Source organism: Hemibagrus wyckioides, linkage group LG07 (genome assembly GCF_019097595.1).
Source record: "Hemibagrus wyckioides isolate EC202008001 linkage group LG07, SWU_Hwy_1.0, whole genome shotgun sequence".
NCBI lineage: Eukaryota > Metazoa > Chordata > Actinopteri > Siluriformes > Bagridae > Hemibagrus > Hemibagrus wyckioides.
The window spans coordinates 11,176,055-11,199,812 of record NC_080716.1 but is presented as its reverse complement, the minus strand read 5'-3'; the positions used below and the strand labels follow the sequence as shown (position 1 = coordinate 11,199,812).

Genomic DNA, 23,758 nt, shown 5'->3' with positions numbered 1-23,758 from the left:
GACTTCAGAGTAAATTCTTCTAACATAATGAGGAGAACATTTCTGGACACTACTTGAATTAATTTATGAATCAATTGATTTAACCCCATCAATTATAAATACACATCAAAATGATAAAAGAAACAACAATAATAATAATAATAATAAATAAAGGTCTGATGCAGTTTCTAAAGTGGTGTGTTTTGTTGTGAGCATGTGTGTGTCTGTGCACTATTGTGCATGAGTAAGTGAGAGAAGGAGATAGAGATCCTCTAGATTGCCACATTGTTCCTGTCTTTAACTCCCACCCCAAAAAGGATTCACACTTCAACCTTTAAACAAATGAGGGATGTGTATTTGTTTCACATGGTTTGTTAGCTTCATACTATTCACTAGAGAAGAAAGTCGCACACCCACACACACACCCACACAAACACATAAAGACAAAACTCACTCCTTGGATTATTCTTCCTGGATTATGAACTAAAGGATGGACATGAAGAAGCTCCACTTTCCTCTGTTTGTGCTGCTGTGCCTCTGCACAGCTTTGCACTACACTGTGCAGCTGGGTATGGAATAAATATGTGTGTATGTCTAGATAGGTCAGATAGATGTGTGCAAACACACAGATCTATTCGGAGAGATTCCAAATGTCTTTTATTTAATAGAGAAATGCTGGTTATGTACTTAACTGTTGATTGTGGAACAGGTGTGATGCTTGTGGTATGTCCTGACTTGAAATAGCATTTAAAATCACCCAGGGCATTAATTCAATTTTATTTGTATTGCACTTTTAACAGTGGACATTGTCTCCAATCAGCTTTATAGAAATAGTAATATTTAGAATAAAAATGACAAAGATTAATAATTAATGTTCATACATTTATATTGAGCAAGCTAGAGACAACAGGAAAAACTTCCTGAAACTAACATTTGTAGTGAAAGTTTGAATGAAAGTCTAAGCAGTCTAAATATTTTCAATAGATAATAGCTTGTTGACAGAGGTTTTATAGTAGTTAATAGATGAGCCTATATTTGATGTTTTCTCCTTTCTTTGTACAGACAGCAGTGCTTTCCTCATCTTCAACGAGGCTCACAACAAATGTGTGAAGGTGGTAGATCCCAACGCGGTACAGGTCGGTGACTGTGACTTGTCTTCAGACACACAGCGTTTCCGATGGATTTCCTCTTCTCGGATCCTAAGCATCTCCCACAAGCTGTGCCTCAGTGCTCAGGACCTTAAAGAATGGGTTCGAGTTGTTCTGGTCCCCTGCAATGAGCTCAGTCCTATGCAGACATGGGAGTGCAAGAATGAGACTCTGTTTGGTATAAAGGGCCAACCGTTGCATCTGAATTACGGCAATCGCCATGAGCCCAACGTACTGCTGTACACGGGGACAGGTTCCTGGAGCCGCTGGCAGATATACGGCAATAAGCAAGACCTGTGCTCTCACGGCTATGAAGGTAGGATCTACTTTCATTCGTAGAGGTTTATATAATGCTGTTTTGATTATAGTGTAACATTTTCATAGGTCACTTGATCACTTGGCTGTACACAACTGACCTTATGTGGTGATGTGGCATATTGAAACTCGACGATAGATGAATTTATACATTTTTAATGATTCATGAAGCCTGATCAAACAGCAGCAGGTTTAAATATCTAAAAACTATAAGCCAGACTAAAGGGTTCAGGAGAAACATGCTATGAGTGGTTACAATGCTTAGACTGCACAATTTGAATAAAAAACTAAGAACAATTTACATGTATATGCCTAAAGAAACCCTTTTCAGTAGGTGCTTGTTTATATACAGGACAAATATAAGTCTGAAGATTGAGGCTTTCTTATCCACACTCTTTCATTCTTCCACTATCACTTCTTCTTTACATATGTTTTTTTGCAGAGACATTCACAATTGGTGGCAATGCTCTGGGAATCCCCTGTCAGTTTCCCTTTAAGTATGGTGAGAAGTGGTACGCTGAGTGCACCCTTGATGGCCGATCAGATGGACAGATTTGGTGCGCCACAGTCACTGACTACAACAATGACAAGAAATGGGGTTTCTGTCCAACAAGATGTAAGAGAACACTGATTTATTAGTAACATTTTATGAGATTATGAAATCTTTGAATAATGAATAGCTATAATACAATAATAGAGATGTTATCCCCTTAGACGTACTGAATGTATGGTATGGAATGGTAAACATTACCCCTGCATTAAGTTCCTTAGGTTTCACTGGGAGTTTTTTTGAGTGTAGATACATTTAGGATAGTTGCTGATTTGACAAAAAGTGGATGAACAGGAAGGACAGACACAGCTGTGTAGTAAGTGCTGTGGTAGCTGGAACAGATGACTTTCCTTTTTATTGTGTGCTAAATTTGAGCCATATAACTGGGGGTCAGGCCCAAAATCAGGTCTGGGGACTGACCTGCTGAAACACATGCTTCCTGTGAAGTTGTTTCCTCTGTATTTTCCTGTTTTATTGCAGATGTAAGTAAAAGTTTTTGCTGCCTTGGTGTTATTTAGGGGGCTGTTTATGTTCTACTTGTCTATGCATTAACTGAATGCAGAATAATGTTTAGAAATAATGTGGTTAGGTCACCAGTCATTAACAAAGCCCTGATCACTTTGGGGACATCTGTTAAAAAAATGTTTACTCATCAATACCTTGCCTTTCTTGCCATTGGACTGCTCCTTGCTTTCTTTCCTGTGAACCAAAATGTTTGCATTAGGCATGAAGGTATGATTTCATTAAATATTCAAATAAATAAATCACAATTTTATCATAGAAAACTTATTAACTGTAGCTGTCATTATAATGGCCAGTTTCATCAGCCTGCAGTGTCTCTTTCCTTTCCTTTTTCTGAAGCTCTTATTGAGGACTATATAGGAAGATAGAGGTCAAGCAAGCCTCCTTGCAAAAGCATAGAGCCATCCAAGATTATCTAAAGTATTGAAAAATCTGGTGTGGATTTAAATGGCAGGAGATGTTTTCCGTGAGACTTTTGATAAATACACTTCAGTAATATTGTAGAAATAAGTTTTTCTATTTCTCTGTTACTTTTTTATGTTATTCCAGTGTGTGTGTGTGTGTGTGTGTGTGTGTGTGTGTGTGTGTGTGTGAGTGTGCGTGTGTGCGTGTATGCGTGTGTGTGTGTGTGTCTATTTGTAATACTCTATGTCTGTGGTGTGTTAGCATCATCAGGTTGGGACACCGATCCAGTAACAGGTGTGTTATACCAGAGGAACACTCAATCAGTTCTGACCTGGCATCAAGCCCGCAAAAGCTGCCTGCAGCAAGATGCTGATCTACTCAGCATCATGGAGCTCCATGAGCAAACATACATATCAGGTACAAAACTCTGACTTCAAATCAGTAAACCCAATTAACAGAAAGGTTTTATATAATGGTTGCCTATTTATTACATATAATATAGAAAGTATTTGTTTTCCCCAGGATTAACTAATATACTTAGCTCATCGCTTTGGATTGGACTGAATAGTCTGGATTTTGAAAGTGGCTGGCAATGGAGCAATGGAAATCCCTTTAGATATCTGAACTGGGCTCCAGGTGAGTGCTCACACATAAACACATGATTTTAAACTATTTCCAAGCATGGTGTTACTCCCACCTCATCCTTTAGGTCAACCCTTACTGGAGCCTGGCATGAACTGTGCAGCACTTAATGCTGGGAAAGCATCGAAATGGGAGAGTATGGCCTGCAGTAGTAAACTGGGATACATCTGCCGCAAAGGAAACTCCACTACCATTACACCTTCAGTGGGTAAGTTATAGAGGCACATATACACACATCTGCAAGTTCCTTAATACCTTTCAACTTTTTGTTCCTCAGTCACTCGTGTGATTTGCGTGTGTGTGTTTGATAGGTAAAGACGAGCCCAGTTTCTGTCCATCCAACTGGGTGCCATATTCTGGTCACTGCTACTCTCTCTCCCGTACTAAGATGATGTGGAAAGATGCGCTGACTGCCTGCCGCAAAGAAGAAGCCGACCTGACCAGTATTCACAATATAGAAGAGCACAGCTTTATTATATCACAGAGTGGATACTGTAAGAGCATAAGAACCTTTTTACGTAATCCGTTTTCGCTTAACCTAGAAACTAGAGCATCACGATGCTTGTAACCATAATAAAATCTCTAGAATGTTTAAGAAAATGCATAATTACAAAAAACAAACAATACACACATACACTTATACACATACATGGACACACCTTGAACATATTCTATCTACTAAAGTAACAGTTCTGAATTGGTCGTGTGCACCATAGGAAATAATGATTTGCATTTTTAGTTAGAGAAGAAAATCTACAATTTTAGACCCTAAGGCTTGCATATGATGCTTAACGTATGGGCTAGTTTCCACCACTGACTTGGACACGTGTGTTTGTACTGCAGTGCCCACCGATGAATTATGGATAGGTCTAAATGATCAGAAGACTCAGAACCTGTTTGAATGGTCAGACAGAACCCATGTCACCTTTACCAAGTGGCTTGTAGGAGAACCTACACACACAGATTTCCTCAGAGAAGACTGTGTTCTCATGAAAGGAAAGGTACAGTATGAAGGTGGCACACTGGAGGTGTTTCTATAGTAATGTCTCAGTCTGAAAAGTGATTATTAGATAAGTGACTAGGTTTTGTATTCTGCTTTAGGATGGGAAATGGGCTGATAACATGTGTGAAAAGAAGTATAGCTACATGTGTAAGAAGAAAGCCTCCACTAAACCTGCAGGATCATCTGAGGTGATCAGTCCTGGATGTCCTGCTGTGAGTCATACCCTCTTCTTTCTCTGCACACACACACACACACACACACACACACACACACACCTTTAAGAGGGATTTAATATGTATTTCATTTTTATTACTCACACACAAAATGCCCAGTACTTTATTTCCCACTGTTCTTTTGTTTTGTAGCTGAAACCACTAAACCACATACAGTGGAGAACTATGTACATATTCAGAATGATTAATAGCCTTCTTGAAAGTGAACAAAAATAAGTACACAAAGAAAGTATATTGGTGATATTATAATGTAAACACATGCTCTATGTTTTCATTTCACACTTGAACACTAGTTTTAAAATAAATCTGTTTACTCATAATTAATACAATTAATAGAGCCTTTTTCTGTAATGTCTTCTCTATTTTGTGATATTTCGAGGGATTTTGTATCACTTCTGCATGCCAAACATTTTAAGATCCTATTTTACAGGGATGCGTATAAACCGTGTTCTTGAAATCAGACCTAGTGGATCATTTTCACTAGGGTTCAAATACAGGGGATGAGATGGCTATTATCTTATTGAAGGCTGTCAGGTTTTATCTTTTGATGACATTAATCTTCATAGTGCCAATGATCCACTAATCCCAATACAGCCTCAAAGCATCAGTGATCCACTGTCATATATAATGCTGGGTCAAAGGTCTTTTTCTTGATGTACTTATTTTTGGAATCCTTTACCTTACTTCAAGGGTGATCCAATAGTGGTGGAAAACAAAGAGATTATACACGTGTACAGCATCATATTTCATCCCAAGCAAACATAATTGTTCAAAGGAAACAACAAAAGTCTTTGGGAATGTGAAAAAAATCCAAGAATAACAAACTTTTAAATACTTAATGCTATTAAATATCCGCTAAGAGATTTTTTTTATATATGTAATTTTGCCCTATGTTTTTAGGGGAATAAAATAGTATCCATAAAAATGCTAAGAATGAGAAAAGAGAGATTTTATTACTGTGTGTAACTTTTTAATGAACTATTTGTACTCAGTTTGTGGTTGAGTAATCCTGTGAGAGGAAGTCATGGAGTCTTTAGTCATACTGTACATAGAGAAGTTCTTTGCCTCCACTGCATTTGGGCTGTGTGTTGGTTGCCTATTTATTTTTTCCTGGAAAAACTGCTAGTCTCACAGTGTGTAGTCATCACCCTGAAACCATTCACAGTTGTTGCTTTCTTTACTTTGCATGCATGTGCATTTGTTTTTCATCTGAGTTAGCACTGGCCATGGTGCTGTGATTGGTTTGTCAGTCTTCAGAGGTTTTAGAGGCTTCCTAGTTCCCCACACCATTTATTTGGCATGGGTATAGACGGGAGATGAGGATGAAGGGCCTCTTGGGGATGTAGAACCTCCATTTCTACATATTTATTTTCTGCAGGAGGGAGTTTACAACTAATCAAAAAACAATGGGTGCACATTGCTCCTCCCTAACTGTTGAGATCCCAGTTCCATGGTCATTGTGTTGGTTTGCAGTCTGAGTTCACCATCACTGCATCTATGATAAGGGTCTCTAAAAAAAAAATCTAGACAGTCCATTCTCTTGAGGAGGAACATTATGCTGGAGAGTATTTACAGAGAACCTATTGTAACCCACCAACCCAAGAAAAGAACTCACCTGGGGTCTTGATAGGCTGTGGGAATTCCTTCATGGCCTCAGTGTTTTTCATCTTATTTTTCACCAGGTTTCAAGCTAAGTCCTCTAGATACTAGATTCTTCTAAAATGGCACTGGTTGGTGGTGAGTGTGTTGGGCTTAGCTTTCAGAGTGTACCACAACGTGATTAGATAGGAGGGGTCTTAGGATATATGAACATGACCTGCTAAAAGGCTCCTGGAGCTCCATGTAGACCAAAGCATAAAATCTGGCACTGCCAGAGAGCTGTGACCTGGGGCAGTTGTCTTCGTTCATCTTGGGCCAGGGAATCCTGAGAGCTGCCTTAAATTAGATTTGAACCATAACTGTTGGTTCAGCCTTTTCACTCAGAGTACCAGCACATGACATCCTGCTTACTCTTGTGAAATATTCAGCCAGCTAAGATTCCATTCTCTAGTGGGGTGACATTTGTTCAAACAATGACTTTCTTCCCTTTAGTGAGAGAATGATTAAAAGGGTGTGGAAAAGAAAGATGTGATTTTCATCATGAAAGAGCATGAATAGTTGCTGACTTCTTGTTCCTAAAACAATAAAGCTTAAAAAATATTGCTGCAGTCAAAAGGTTAAACTCAGTAGGAAAATGCTTATGATGAACTTTTTTTTTTGATTGTGAAATGGTGTTCTGTTTGACTCTGTGTTAACCCTAGGGAACTAACTGTAAAGCCATTCTTGTTATATGATTTCCCTGACATGTGGTAAGTTTTTAAATACACTGATATTAGTGACGACTTGTTAATGGTTTATTTAACAATATCTACAGCCTAAACATTGTCATTTAATCTCATTATGCAGTGCCACACAGACTGATAATCCTGTCCACAGACTTTTATTCATTCATCTTTAGTAATCCTGGACAGGGTCATGGTGAATTCATATCCTGGGAACACTGGGTGTGAAAATAAATACGCCCCTGAATCCATCCCAGGGCACAAAATTAAACACACAATTTCACACCTATGGGATATTTATCAGAGCCAGTTAACATACCAGCACATTTTTGAGAGGTGTGAGGAAACTAGATAAAACCCCATGTACAAATGAGGATCTCACAAGTATGCTTTCTAAGGTTATTATGCAAAAAGACTACAAGCACAGTACGTAGGGCCCATATCACTAATATACATACAGTACTTTGTAAAAATCTTAGGTATTTGAATTATTTTTGACAAAAACATGAAGTAATATTCTTTAAGATTTAAAATTATTTTAAATATACAATAGTAAATAAATATGAAATAATGTTACAGTAATAAAACTTTTCAGAAACAAACAAACAAAAACAAAACTGTTTGATGGTCAAAGAGAAATTATGCAAAATGGTCAGAAAAACTAACTGGACAATCTCTTTACCAAACTACTGATGTTTGAGACTACTATGGGTTTTAAAGGGTTTCACTTCAAATATTAAAATTGTTTCCTTTATTAGTGTTTACTGCTCATTAAAATAGATTTTAAAAAAACATATATTTATAGAAAGTGTTACATTTTTTTACTTGAAGGCAACTTTCTTTACACATTAAGACTTTAAGACTTTAGCACAGTACTGTGTATATATACCTAAAATAAATATGCACATATATATATACACTGTATATACATACAAATGAACTGGGTCTGGTTTCTGTGGTTCTGTTTTAGGGTTGGATCCGGTTCAGCTCCCACTGCTATAGCATTGCTGTAGAGGCCAAAACCTTCGATGAAGCACAAACAGCATGTGGACAAACTGCAGCAAACCTAGTACAAGTTACAGACAGGTAAAACACACATTAATCAAATACTGCTTTCATACAATGACAAATGAGACTACTTACCTGCCTGGACCTCTGTGTGTGTGTGTACCTCATTTTAGGTATGAGAATGCATTTCTCATCAGCCAGGTTGGCTTGCGGCCTGAAAAATATTTCTGGATTGGTCTTTCCAATACAGAACGGATAGATCGCTTTCAGTGGACAAATAAGCAAACTGTCAAATTTACACACTTTAATGTAGGAATGCCAGGTATGTACATTATTATTTATTTATTTTTTGTAATACCCTGAATATTGTAGTGACGTTCAACTTATATAAAGTCATGCAAAGCTGACTTTATTTGCGTACCTGAAATGTAGCTAGAAACCAAGGCTGTGTTGCCATGCGAACTGGGACTTCAGCAGGATTATGGGATGTAATCAAATGTGACAGTAAAGAGAAGTACATCTGCAAGAAAATAGCTGAGGGTGTTACTACAACCAAAGAGCCTCCTGCAACACAACCTCTAAGTTGCCCCTCTAAATGGATAAAAAAAGACACTGGCAGCTGCATTCAGGTAAAGCCACTGCACACACAGCGTGTTACTGCATTAACATGCTCTGTTAATTCTTAACAAAAATTCCTTGTAGATATAATGCTCTGTACACATTCTCATGCGACATACATCCGTTGTGCTTCGTCCTGATTTCGTAGGTATTTAGAAATGGAAAAGACGATAAGAAAACCTGGTTGGAAGCACGTGATTTCTGCAGAGCCATTGGTGGTGATCTTGCCAGCTTTCACTCTGAAGCTGAAACCAACAGTTTACCGTACATATGTTTTCTGTGTTCTTTGCAATTAAAATAGTTTTTAATGATTTCAATGATTTTATGAGTGTCTCTCTACCTCATTGATAAAAAATAGTAAAAATATTTATTTATTTATAAAATATTTTATATTATTTATTTATTTATTTATTATCTATTTAATGATAACATTTTTCATTCATAAAATGATTAATTATTTACTGTCCTCTCAAAGGTACGGTGGGGGAAGTGACTCAGCATGGATTGGCTTTAATATGCTGGATGATAATGCTGGCTTTGTATGGTCAGATGAAACTTCAGTGAGTTCTTTAATTTTTGCTGTCTATTTTTGTATGACCCTATTCCTTGCCTAAGGGTTTTTTTTTTCAGCTAGATTCCATGTTTAAAAATACTATAAACCATAACTGGTTTAGCATAAACTTAAGTATATTATTTTTGTTAAATATATGTATTCCTGGTGATATATTTAATTTTTTTAGAGTACTAAGTCATTTTATTGTGATGGCATTTTACACGATCAGCCATAACATTATGAACACTGACAGGTGAGGTGAATAACACTGATGATCTCCTCATCATGGCACATGTTAGTGGGTGGGATATATTAGGCAGCAAGTGAACATTTTGTCCTCAAAGTTGATGTGTTAGAAGCAGGAAAAATGGACAAGCGTAAGGATTTGAGCGAGTTTGACAAGGGCCAAATTATGATGGCTAGACCACTGGATCAGAGCATCTCCAAAACTGCAGCTCTTGTGGGGTGTTCCCGGTCTGTAGTGGTCAGTATCTATCAAAAGTATCCTTTAAGTCTTGTCAGCATCCTTTAAGTCCTGTAAGTTGCAAGTTGGGGCCCATGGAGGCTGCAGCAAAAAGGAGACCAACACAATATTAGGCAGGTGGTTATAATGTTATGCCTGATCGGTGTATATGATCGCAGATTACACCAACATAGTCTGCATAATCTAGCCTTAAATTCATATTTGTAGTACAGGAATAACAAAGAACCAATCATAAACTTGGTTTGTATTCAAATGTTGGAAAACTGATAACATAATTTAGAGATATAAAAATATCAGAATCACTTTTTTTTATCTTTGTGTAAAGCAGCAGCAAAATCTGTGTTATTATGCCTAAATTTCCTCCTTTGTTTCTGTGTGTGTGTGTGTGTGTGTGTGTGTGTTTGTCTGTGTGTGTGTGTGTGTGTTCCTGCATGTTAGTCAAACTACGAGAACTGGGCATATGGGGAGCCCAATAATTACAATTCTAATGAGCATTGTGCAGAAGCCAGCTTCTACTATGGCCATAGGTGGAATGATAGGGATTGTGAAGCCTACAATGATTGGATCTGTCAGATACAACTGGGTAGGTAGTCCAGCCAAAACAACACACACACACACACACACACACACACACAATTTCAGTACACAGTTTCAAGCTGTAGTTAGTACTAATGTTTAACTCCTTTGACCTTTACAACAGGTACAACTCCAAAACCTCCACCTACAAGCAGCCCTCAAGGTATTGCTCCATTTAATTAATTCATTCTGCCCACCCTTTTATTCTAAATTAGATTTCTAATTTAGCTGCTATTGATTAGTCATGATGGTTTGATTATACTAAAAATAGATTAAAGTGTTAACTTTGGACAGTCTGACGTTCTTGTGGTGTATATTTTATGCTCCACAGTACAGGTTAACATTACAGATGATGGCTGGATTCAGTTCAATGGTAGTCAGTACTACATTAATAATGATCGCCTGGATATGGAATCCGCTCGGGCGTTTTGTAAGAAGAACCATTCTGACCTTGTTGTCATTACCGGTCAATCCGAGAGGAAGTTTCTATATAAACAGGTAAGGGACCAAAACCAGTGCCTCTGATCTGTTTTGTTAATGTCAATTGTGAAGTTATTCATATTTTATGAATGAAATCTTACAGATTTCAAGAGGCACAGAGGATCAGTACTACATTGGAATGACAGTGGCATTGGATAAATCCTTCAGGTAGCATTAACTACATAGTGATACAAGGGGAAGCTCAGAAAATCGTTTGGCAGGTCTATTTTTTAGCTTTATTAACATTTTCTTCTACTTCCAGTTGGGTGGATGGTTCCCCGGTTGTCTATACAGCATGGAACCAGAATGAACCAAACTTTGCCAATAACGATGAAAACTGTGTTACAATTTACAAGAGTATGGGTAAGACCACCTCATCCACTTTAATCTGAATAATCTGGTTGTTGTCAATACATTTTGGAGATGCATGAAATCATCTCTTTCTCAGGATTCTGGAATGATATCAACTGTGGAGTACAGTTAGCCTCTATCTGTAAAAGAAGCAATAACTTCGTCGCCAACACAGTGGCTCCTACCACTGTCCCAAAGGGAGGCTGTAGTTCTGACTGGACTGCCTTTCAGGGAAAAGTGAGTGAATCTACTTTGACCAAAACAACAGCTTTACAAAGATAGTGAATAGTAATAACTTTTCATAACTTTCCACCCTCAATACCGGCCTACAACAGACATTGGGCCTCATTTATCAGTCTGGATAGAAGGAACTTTATTCTTAAAATGTTCATAGGATCATTTACACAAGAATTTAGGTATTCATAAAAAAATATCCTGTAATTTCTGCAAAACATATATAACATATATCCAAAACATATATCCAACACTTGCTCCTGTGTATATATATATATATACACTATATTGCCAAAAGTACTCGCTCACCCATCCAAATAATCAGAATCAGGTGTTCCAATCACTTCCATGGCCACAGGTGTATAAAATCAAGCACCTAGGCATGCAGACTGTTTTTACAAACATTTGTGAAAGAATGGGTCGCTCTCAGGAGCTCAGTGAATTCCAGCGTGGAACTGTGATAGGATGCCACCTGTGCAACAAATCCAGTCGTGAAATTTCCTCGCTCCTAAATATTCCACAGTCAACTGTCAGCTGTATTATAAAAACGTGGAAGTGTTTGGGAACGACAGCAACTCAGCCACGAAGTGGTAGGCCACGTAAACTGATAGAGCGGGGTCAGCAGATGCTGAGGCGCATAGTGCAAAGAGGTCACCAACTTTCTGCAGAGTCAATCGCTACAGACCTCCAAACTTCATGTGGCCTTCAGATTGGGTTTCCATGGCCGAGCAGCTGCATCCAAGCCATACATCACCAGGTGCAATGCAAAGCGTCGGATGCAGTGGTGTAAAGCACGCCGCCACTGGACTCTAGAGCAGTGGAGATGCGTTCTCTGGAGTGACGAATCGCGCTTCTCCATCTGGCAATCTGATGGACGAGTCTGGGTTTGGCGGTTGCCAGGAGAACGGTACTTGTCTGACTGCATTGTGCCAAGTGTAAAGTTTGGTGGAGGGGGGATTATGGTGTGGGGTTGTTTTTCAGGAGCTGGGCTTGGCCCCTTAGTTCCAGTGAAAGGAACTCTGAATGTTTCAGCATACCAAGACATTTTGGACAATTCCATGCTCCCAACTTTGTGGGAACAGTTTGGAGCTGGCCCCTTCCTCTTCCAACATGACTGTGCACCAGTGCACAAAGCAAGGTCCATAAAGACATGGATGACAGAGTCTGGTGTGGAGGAACTTGACTGGCCTGCACAGAGTCCTGACCTCAACCCGATAGAACACCTTTGGGATGAATTAGAGCAGAGACTGAGAGCCAGTCCTTCTCGTCCAACATCAGTGTGTGACCTCACAAATGCGCTTCTGGAAGAATGGTCAAAAATTCCCATAAACACACTCCTAAACCTTGTGAACAGCCTTCCCAGAAGAGTTGAAGCTGTTATAGCTGCAAAGGGTGGACCGACGTCATATTGAACCCTATGGATTAGGAATGGGATGTCACTTAAGTTCATATGCGAGTCAAGGCAGGTGAGCGAATACTTTTGGCAATATAGTGTATATATATATATATATGACCTTAAAAAGCTATGTGTTTAGATTACAAACCCAAATTTAATAAATGTTTAGTGAGACACAGTCTTTTCTTATTAAAGCCATTATATTTTAAAATATTTTAAGGTATCATATATATTTATTTTCTATATATTAAAATAAAAATAAAGAAAGCAAGTAAACATAAAATTTGTAAACCAAACAAAGACTAGTTGTTCAATTAAGACTGTATGAAAGTAGGATGGGCTCAAGAGGCATGTAAGTGATCCATAATCTGTGCAACATTTAGAGCCACCACTTAATAACACTTCACTTAATCTGGTATATCTTAACTCTTTTTGCCAGAGGCCAAAAAGTTGAATTTTTGGGGGTTTTGGGGTGCCCATTTTCAGCATCGAATTTCTTGTTTAAATTTCATGTCACACTCCACACTTGTGTTTACTTGGAAGTTAATATGAAGTTAGACTCTCAGGGCTTTTAACTAGTTTACTTCAGGCAATCTATTCATAGAAAAGGTTAAAAAGGGCTATTTTTTGACACAACTATTGATATCTTCAAAGTAAATAGATTGATATCATCTCTGAGATGCCTCAAGTGCTTGTTTATAAGCCTGTAAAATTGAAAGGCGTTATCAAAATTCTTTGTAAGGTTATCCCAACAAAGGCAAAAACGTCTCACACTGAAAGCCAACAGTGTCCTGACTAATTATACTTTATATCAGATTTGCTTAAAAATATGCGATATAAAATGCAATATAAGATGCGATAAAATAATTCATTTGTTTATACTGACTGAAAATGCCAGATAAGTCAATTTCCATTCTGCCAGCAGACTGGAACACAGTGTTAAAGGGGTTCGAGCTTCACTGTGCCATATGCTTCATAGTCTGCCATCAGTGGCCTTTCTTTTAGTTTTGATTGTAAAAGTAAATGTCCATGTTTCCATGTGATGTGTTGCAGAAACATCTGGATACAGTAGCTACATGTTTTTTTCAAACTATTTTCTTTTCACCTCACTTAATTTACCTCTTTCTTTTTTTGTAATTTTTTGCCAATCATCAACTTATGCACACAAGTACAAAGAAAATCAGCATTTCTAAAATATTTAGATTAGGTTTGGGTTTTACACAATGACATTTACACACAATTTTACTAAAAGATTGCTAACTGAGCCCCAATGTTACTAAACTGAAACAATAAAACATTGCTTGTCTGACATTATTTACGTTTCTCTCCAGTGTTATAAATTTGTAGGGAAAGATAGTAGCGAAGAGAAAACGTGGCATGATGCTCGACAATACTGCATTTTCCAAGGAGGCAACTTAGTGTCCATTCTGACTCAACCGGAGCAGGGTAACTCGTTGAAAAAGAATGCAAACTATTTCATAAAAGTTTTACCTCTGCACTTGTCTTTCATAACGTTACTAACAGTAATGTCATTTGTGCTGAGAAATTAAACAGTAAGGCTGCTTTACTGTCTCCCGTTCTTCTCAGCATTTCTCACCACTATGATGCTCAATGCACGTGATGACATGTGGATTGGCTTGAATGATGTCAACTGGGAGATGCGCTTCCTCTGGACAGATGGGAAAGGTGTCCGGTACACCAACTGGGCTAAAGGTTTTCCAGTATCATTTCCAGATGGACGCAGAACATATGGATCAGATGCAAGTGCCTTTTCTTTATTATATACACATAATCATGTATTATTCTGTTAGATTCACATGATCACTTGTTCATTATGAATTTTTGCTGCTTAGTGAAAGCAATGCTCTTTATTATGTAACGTTACTCACATGCTAAAGCTCAACCCCTTAAAGTTGATTCAGCGCTGTCTGGCTACTTTGGCTTCTGGGTGATAAGATTCAAGCACAGCAGGATAATTTCAGGATAATCTATGGCAGTGGGGGTCATGCAGAGGTATAGCTACAAAGATACTTCTGTCCTCATCTGCCTTAAATACAAAGAAGCTCAATGGAAACTCCCTAGAATTAAACAAAAGATTTCATCTTCTTCTTCTGTCCATGTCATATGCTGCTACCTCACAGCTTGTGGTTGCTGTGTTTCATTGCTTGTAAGAGATTTTCCTTGTTTATTGCTGGAAATCTCTTTATAATTTCTGCCACATTTCTTGCTTCTGTGTGCTTTCGTCATCTTTTCTGAGAAGACGAATCCTCGTATTGGCGAGACCATTCTAGAGGGTGACGTTAACTTACTACCGGAGTTTTCTGTTTTGCACCTTTGTGATGTCCAGTCTTTGTCCAGTCTTTGTGTGCATGTTGCTAAATCACAGATGATACGACAAATGCAAGATGAGCATGTCTTGGGCCTCTGTCCATCAGGAACTTCTCGGAGACTTGCAGATGAACCTTATATCACATGTCGATATATTTAGATCATGTGCTTTTTTGAGTATAAATCAAAGCCACTTAGTTTTCTTTCTTTTTCTTGGGATTTACTTGAGGCTTTGAGTCTTTGGGTCATCCTGTAGTTTCCTAACTTTCTCATTTAAAGCTAGAGTTTTAGAACACAGTGAAATACTTATAAATGGAACTGCAAGATATCTTCACCTGCATGTTGGACTTGGGTTCTGAAAGTAGGACTTTCCATCTACTACTATTTAAAAAAAAACACACCCAAAGAAACAAAAAAACGTTTTCTTGTCTTGTGTTTGAAGAACATTCGACTTTACATGTGGTCATGTCATCACATATCATCTATTATATACTGAGTTCTTAAATCTTTTGTAAATGCTTACTCTTTTCAATACAGGCTCACATCTTAAGGTGGAATTATGACTTTCAAGAAGAAAACCAGGTAGGTCTACCATAACTGTGCTTGACTTTCAGTCTCTTTCCACTGGGGAATTATACTGATTAAGTTAAGTTGTCTTTATTTGTCACATATACATATACTGAACAGTGAAATTCTTTCTTCGCATATCCTATCCTTGGGGATTGGTGTCAGAGCACAGGGTCAGCCATGATGCAGCACCCCTGGAGCAGGGTGGGTTGGGGGCCTTGCTCAAGGGCCCAATGGTGGTAGCTTGGCAGTGCTGGGGCTTGAACCCTGATCTTCTGGTCAACAACCCAGAGCCTTAACCACATGAACTACCACCGCCCCAGATTCACTCTTTAAATCGATTACATGAACATTCTTCTGAAGTTTTTTTTTTCAATCATACATCACTAAAATCAAAATCAAAGTATGACACATGAAAAATTCCCTCTTTTCTTACCTTGGATTCTGGATCGTTATTTTAGGATGCTACAACAGGAGACTGATTCATTCTTTGAAATCATCTTTATAAACTTTTTTCTCATCAGGTCAATTACAGTGACGCAAAGCTTGAAAATTGAGACAGTTTTCTTGAACAGAATTTAGCTTGTGATCTTTACCCACTTCTCTCTATGTTTAATTGTTCGACAACAAATTCTATGCATTTTGTGCAGTGACGGTGTGGATACGACTCTAATAGGGGCTAAAATAATATAGAAAACTTGAGAAGACATTGTTCATTTAGATTATGTGTAACAACTGATGTGGTACAAAATTGTGATGCAGTTTAAAAAGCTGCTATCTGATTTTCATGATTTTCCAAGACCTGTAAGCTTTTCTGAGACAATTGCTTGACTGATATACAGATCTCTTTTGTTTTCATTATTATAGCCTTTGCAATAGTTTTTTTTTCTGGGAAAGGAAAGACTTTCTATTACACAGGCCCTTCATTTTCTGGAGATACCATTCACATTACTAAAATGCGCATGGATTTCTTTGCCACCTTCAAGTCAGAAGTTTCTCAGTCGCATTTTGCTCGTTTCTTGAAATCGAATATATCTGCCAATAAAAAATTGCAGGGTGATGGAATGCAACCTGATAACTGGATTATAATTACTGATTACCTGATAAGACTATTTGTTCTTCTTGTCCCTAGCAATAAAATGTAGTATGAAAACAAAAGCCAATGCAAATTAAGCAGTTTTTTTCTCAACATTGATATTATAGAGATGGAATTTTTACCTTGTTATTTGTAATACGGTCAGATTTATATACTTATTTAGTTGATTATATTTGGTTCTATCATTTATGTCATTCATATTCATATTCATATATTCATATCCATATCCATATGATACCATACATATCCCATATCCATATGATAACATTAAAGTGGAATTGAATCAACATTCAAAGCTTACTGTGATTTCCAAAAAAAAACATAGGATTTAAAAATATAACAAATAAAGTCATTTAATAAAATGAAAATCAATGACTTTATTACAAACCTTTTTCCTTCTATTTGTTGTACAATGATGAAGCCAGCGCAGGTGTTCTCAAACTTTCTGAAGCCAGAAACTCTTTTAACAGTAAAATAATTATCCACAGACCTATAAATCCAATATGAACAATAATAAACACTGCATAAAGTTGTTGTTTATTATTTCCTGCCAAGTAATCGATATGAAAATACACATGATGTGAGGTGTTGTAAGTGCTAGGGTTTGTTTTATTCTTAGTCATGCCAGACATTTAGCCTTTGGCATCATTGCTCCATCCTCAGTAAGCGGGTTATTGCAATGTGACATTTCCATCAGCTCTACTGTGTGAATTCTATCCAAATACTATCCTATCTAAACCAAACACCATGGAACTCATTATTATTTAGGCAGTCCAAAACATTTTTCCGTTGCTGAAAGGTAAGTACACTGCAGCATACTGTGAGCACAATATCACACCTTAAGAAAACACTGAAGACTCTGACATGGTGGAAAATGTACAGACTGAGTGCTGATACTCCCAGAAATGTTAAATAAATGTGTAAATACTGAAAGCTACATTTGATCTTTGACTGTATGGGAGTGTGTGTTATTATATTGTATATTATACATATTACACTATATGGCCAAAGGTTGGTGGACACCTGACCATCACACCTGTATGTGGTTCTTGTTTCCACAAAATTGAAAGCACAAAAACGTCTAGAATGTTTTTATATGCTGCATTCTACCTTTTTTTTTAATCTGATTGTAGTATGTGTTGTTTTACTTGGCAATGTATTGTTATATGCCTTACTTAATTCATTTTCTTGGGTTATTATATAATTCCTTAATCATCATCTTCTGCAGTTTGACTGTGTCATTATGGTGAAGACGCCAGAAAGGATTACTGGCATGTGGAAGGTTGAGGACTGTGAAGAGAAACGAGGATTTGTCTGCAAGAGGAATATTGGTGAGTGAACAAAGATGCAAAAAAACTATTACAGTGAAAGTGATGTTTTAGAAATCATCAAATATTGCAAAACCAATTTCAATAAACCTTTAATTAAAAGCGTGTGTTTCATCTGCTGCAGATTCTCAGATCCAAGTTCCTCCGACAACAGTGCCACCAGCATCATATTTTAAACTAGGAAATGATTCATATAAAGCACAGACTGAGAAGATGAGCTGGGATGAAGCAAGGAGGCAGTGCAAAGCAGATGATGCTGATTTAGCTAGTGTGTTAGACTCTGTCACTCAGGCATTCATCACCCTCAGGATTTCCAGACTGAAAGAACCGATGTGGATTGGCCTAAACAGCAATGTGGTAAGAACACTAGACAGATTTCAATCACCCAGTTTAAGGAAAACCAGTTGCAAGAGATATGGACAGATGTTCCTGAGCCCACGGTGATATCATGATGTCATACATGAATCCATGGATAATGTTTCCCATAGCCATTATGATAAAATACAGAGGATTAAACTGCAAGTTTACTGTGTCACATATAGAAGTTTACTGTGATCCAGGATTTTCACAGGATTTAAAAATATAACTAATAAGGTCATTTAATAAAATGAAAATCAATGACTTTGTTACAAACATTTTTCCATCTATTTGTTGTAAATTGATTAAACCAGCAGTGTTCTCAAACTTTTTGAACACTCTTTTAACATCATAATAAATATCCACAGACCCCTTCATTACAGATTTATTTTATGAGGCTTATTATGCTTATTATTTAAATGTCTATAATAATTTTTGGGGGGTATTTTTGAAGAGTTTTTTAGAGATATGTGATACTGATAAATCCGTCGAGTTTAACTAAGCTGTCAACTAAACTGAAAACAATAGATATTCTATAATAACTTTGTCGACTTGTGGATTCTGCCACTATACCATGTACTTGTCTATGTTTCATGTAGAATTAGATGAGCTAGTAAAGTGGTTTTAAGACATGTCTTGGTTTCTCACATACGCTGCTCCCCATTGTAGACCGGTGGACGATACCGCTGGGTGGATAACTGGTTACTGCGCTACACCAAATGGGCTTTAGGGGAACCACTGAGAAACCAGGGCTGTGTATACATTGACACAGATGGAACATGGAAAACATCAGAATGCAGCAAAAGCTACTACTCTCTCTGCAAACGCTCACCAAGTAGGTCCAAGTGCTCATTATACTAGCAGCAAAAAGTTTCACTTCTGATTAAAACTTCTGACCCCTGATTATCACTGTAGTGTTAAGTTTCATCCATCATTCCATTCTCTGCTTATCCACTTATCCTACTGGATCACTGGGAACCTGGAGTCTATTCCAGGAGGCTCAGGGTGCAAGGCAGGGTGAAATGAAACAGCCTTTATTTGTCACACATACATTACAGCACAGTGAAATTCTTTCTTCGCATATCCCATCCTTGGAGGTTGGGGTCAGAGCGCAGGGTCAGCCATGATACGGCGTCCCTGGAGCAGAGAGGGTTAAGGGCCTTGCTCAAGGGCCCAACAGTGGCAACTTGGCGGTGCTGGGGCTTGAACCCCTGATCTTCCGGTCAACGACCCAGAGCCTTAACCACTCTAGACAGGATGCCAGTCTATCACAGGGCATAATCACACACACACACTTATGCACCTATACACACACTACACAGACAATTTAGAGATGCCAGTCAGACTGTGACACATTTTATGGACTGGTGGAGGAAACTCCTGAGGCACGGGGAGAATATACAAACTAACTAGCCCCCCACCCCCAAAACAACCACACCCCAAAGTGAGACTGGGGAATAGGGATACTGCCTATAGTAAAATATCACATTTCTGTGTGTATGAAGACAGGGATGTGTATTTTTTTGTCATTCTCACAGGTTGGATATGTCGAAATGTAATCATAGTTGTGCCATTTAGAAAGCATAGCAATGACAAGTCATTGGTTTTAATCTGTAAAAAAGCCTGTGTTGACTCTCTTGACCTCAAGGTCCACTGTAGCCTGACCAGGATAAAGTGGTTACTAAAGCTGAATGAATGAATGAAACATTTATTGTAAACACAAAAAGTGTCACACTTACATTGGATTGAGCTTACTTTCAGAACAATGGATTCCTTCAGATTATTGACTTATATATTACTTATTTTTTAGTATGAACTTTTTATTTATTTATTTATTTCCAAATAAATAAATGTTCACAGCTCATTTCTGTTTACTATTATGCAGTTATTGCCCCAACTGATCCCCCTCAGCTCCCAGGACGCTGCCCAGAACCAAGGAAATTCAAGGTCTGGGTTCCTTTCCGAGGACATTGTTATACTTTTGTAGCATCAAGGAATGAGAACTGGGCCCATGCATCAGTGGAGTGTATGAGAATGGGTAAGCCCATATAGTTTTTTTTTGTTTTTTTTTTACATACACTGAAATAAGCCCCAAAATGTCTCAGGAACACCAGCTTCCTGTCAGAGCTTTTTTGATTTCTATAATTAGCTTTAGTGTACAATTTGAACAATATTGTTACTGTATTATATAGGAGTGAGACCATACATTTCAGTGTTATAGGTGTATTAGTATTCATAGAAATACTAATACACCTACAATGTCTGGTTAATTTTAGCCTTATATTGCATTTTGCTGTTGTCCATTTCACACTTAATACCATGATTTCATATTTCTTTATTTTATTTCTATTAATGCTACTAATAATCCATCTATATGTACAGGTGCATCACTGGTGAGTATAGAGGATGCACTGGAGTCCACCTTTATCCGCCAGAATACTGAGATTCTGCACGATGAAGCCAAATCTTTCTGGATTGGCCTCCACCGCAGCTACACAGGTTTAAAACCTACTTATATTAAAAGTGTTCCATTTAGATTAGCTTCAATGTCAAATCAGAGACAGCCAAAACAGGCTCTATGGACTGTAAGTAGCAAGGGTGTGTATGTGTTTATCTATCAGGTGAGTGGATGTGGATTGATAACACTGTGGTGGACTACATTAACTGGACACCACGGTCACCCGGTACCATCGGCGACTGTGTGGAGATTAAATCAGAAAGCGGCTTGTGGATGAACTCTCACTGTAGCAGCTATAGAGGCTATATCTGCAAGACCCCTAAAAGTAAGTCATACACAAGACCAAACACACACACACACACACATAAAGAATATCGATCAAAAAGGTGCTGCCCTATAGAAAAGTATTTTTATAAAGTACCTACATTAATCCATTATCTTAAACTGCTTGGGGAATTTAATCTCATATACACATCCTTTTTTAGTTATACCACCAACCGAGAAACAGCCGGCAGTGCGTAAGTATCAAACTCCTGCTTTCCTAACATTAACATTAATTTAAAAAAAGACCCTTTTCAAGGCTAATTAAACTCGAAAAGGAAACAGGGAACTCCTGATACTATGAAATCGTTTTGTGTTTCATTCAGAACAGTTTTTCATTGCTCCTAATGATTCATTTTGCTCTGCAGTGCCAATTGTGGATAAGGCATCTCATAGCTACACTGGTATCGCTGTAGCAGTTGTGTTGGTGATAATTGCTCTCGCAGGACTGGGTGCATTCCTCTTCTATAAAAGACCAACTATCCCAGTAGTTGGAGAGTGTACATTTGATAACACACTCTACTTTAACAACCCTACACGAGCTACTGCTACAGTAGACACCAAGGGACTGGTTACCAACATGGAACAAAATGAGCATGCATAACACACACACACACACACACACAATTGCACAGTGTTACAATACATTTCTACATTAATGGGTTTTTTTTAAATAATCAATATGTATAGATGATTTTTGTACATCAACATGTCTGTTTGATTGTAGGAAGATATCTGCTCACTATTTAGTAGAGTAACATACAAAACATGCTGACTACTGACTGCTTAACATGAGACAATGAACTCACATGTTGCTTATTTACATCCTATAGTGCTTTCTTTAATCCTAAAAATGTTCAAATTGATATAGGGACAATGTACATTTTCATACACTGTATACAACCATATTTTTTATTCTTAGAACTACTGTGCTATTGACATTCTGTATTTTCATTTTGGTTTATTGTAAATAAATGTTTAAAGACCTGAAAAGAAATGAGGCATGAAATCTATGTATGTTTTTAAAGAGGTTCTAGATATTTTTCTTCAGCTTTATGAAATGTAAAGCACTTATCTGATGAGTTTTTTTTTTATTGCTAACCTGCATTGTTCCAAACTTGTTCCACATTGTTTCATTGCCTTCACACAAAATGCATGCAAATCTATGAACTCTTTTGTCATTCATACACCACCACCTGCACAACTCTGTGTATCTGCAGCACAGGCTAATGCACTGCTAAAAAAACACCTTCGAATCAGAATGATGGTGAATTTTGTGCAGATCGTTTACCATACTGAAATATATAGAAAAATCAGAATATTTACAATTAAAAAAAAATAATTTTTCTTAACACAGCTTTTCAGTTTCAGCTGAAAGCCTACCAATGTGTTCTGTTTTCAGTCTTGTTACTTATCTTTTAGTAAAAAGGGCTTCTGAATGATTTTGTTTAGAAACATGGATGAAAGAAGACAGGTTTGTATGGAAAGATGACTGGCAGAGTGAGGAAGAATTATATATTTCTATAATGAACCAAAGTGTAGCATTTCTGATTCTTTCATGTTACAATATATATATATATATATATAATGTGTATATATATATGCTTTATTACAGTCAGTAATGAGGTGTTACCTCATGAGTGAAATCTAGAAAGGTGAAATATTGATTTATGTGAAAAATTCCAAGAACTCAAATGTTCATGATTTATGTAAAGCTCCCTGTTGTTTTTTTAGTTCAGTGTGTTGTGTGACTGTGTATGCTTTTTGAGTGAGAATTGTTGCCGTAAGATTGAATAAACTTAAATTGGGGCATGTATGAGTTTCGGATATGATGTTAACTGTTTAGCCAAGATTCATGTTGGTAATGTAGACTGCATGAAGAGTTCTGAAAAAGTGGCATCAGTATTAAGTGATGCTGGCTAGAAATAAAAAAAAACCTGTGACATTAACATGACATGCTCTCTCTCTCTCTCTCTCTCTCTCTCTCTCGCTCTCTCTGTGTGTGTGTGTCTGTCTCTCTCTCTCTCTCTCTCTCTCTCTCTCTCTCTCTATCTCTCTCTCTCTCTCTATCTCTCTCTCTGTGTCTCTCTCTCTCAATTTAAATTTAATACAATTAGCTTTATTATCATTACTTTAATGTCTACAATCATTGCCAAAGCTGGTAAGTGAAGTGTTGGACTATTTTGGTCTATACTTTTTATTATATTTTATTTTTACCTTCCCATCAGTATCAATACTTCAAATGATTGGAACGGAACAACAACAACAGTAATAATAATAATAATAATAATAATAATAATAATAATAATAATAAATAATAATAATAAATAATAATAAAGCAATCAAATATATACAAAATGAAATCAGCAATAATTCTAATTATTATATTATATTATATCATTTATATTATATTATATTATATTATATTATATTATATTATATTATATTATATTATATTATATTATATTATATTGTATTGTATTGT

The 23,758-nt window shown here is 37.2% G+C and overlaps 1 protein-coding gene across 2 annotated transcripts; it reads left to right on the top strand.

The window, feature by feature from the left end:
• Positions 1 to 332: 332 nt before the first annotated feature.
• On the top strand, positions 333 to 23,085 carry mrc1a (mannose receptor, C type 1a). 2 transcript variants are annotated; one of them, XM_058395132.1, is made up of 31 exons: positions 333 to 548; positions 1,042 to 1,443; positions 1,885 to 2,058; positions 3,181 to 3,336; positions 3,442 to 3,555; positions 3,629 to 3,769; positions 3,873 to 4,055; positions 4,405 to 4,562; positions 4,663 to 4,776; positions 8,089 to 8,204; positions 8,300 to 8,448; positions 8,559 to 8,755; positions 8,893 to 9,008; positions 9,220 to 9,304; positions 10,220 to 10,364; positions 10,482 to 10,520; positions 10,689 to 10,855; positions 10,941 to 11,005; positions 11,100 to 11,200; positions 11,286 to 11,425; positions 14,150 to 14,264; positions 14,406 to 14,578; positions 15,684 to 15,728; positions 18,038 to 18,140; positions 18,262 to 18,494; positions 19,164 to 19,329; positions 20,380 to 20,532; positions 20,877 to 20,993; positions 21,116 to 21,277; positions 21,438 to 21,470; positions 21,642 to 23,085. In XM_058395132.1, exons 1-31 carry the CDS (start codon positions 470 to 472, stop codon positions 21,875 to 21,877), a joined length of 4,377 nt encoding a protein of 1,458 aa, XP_058251115.1. In that variant the 5' UTR covers positions 333 to 469; the 3' UTR covers positions 21,878 to 23,085. The 2 variants fall into 2 exon arrangements, with proteins under 2 accessions (XP_058251115.1, XP_058251116.1); XM_058395133.1 differs by lacking the exon at positions 15,684 to 15,728.
• The last annotated feature ends 673 nt before the right edge of the window (positions 23,086 to 23,758 follow it).

Bases quoted from the DNA above. Each gene is read 5' to 3' on its own strand.
- mrc1a (XM_058395132.1), top strand. From the start codon at position 470: ATGGACATGAAGAAGCTCCACTTTCCTCTGTTTGTGCTGCTGTGCCTC. The intron at 14,265-14,405 runs GTAACTCGTTGA...CGTTCTTCTCAG, and splicing joins TCTGACTCAACCGGAGCAGG to CATTTCTCACCACTATGATG. The intron at 18,495-19,163 runs GTAAGAACACTA...TCCCCATTGTAG, and splicing joins TTGGCCTAAACAGCAATGTG to ACCGGTGGACGATACCGCTG.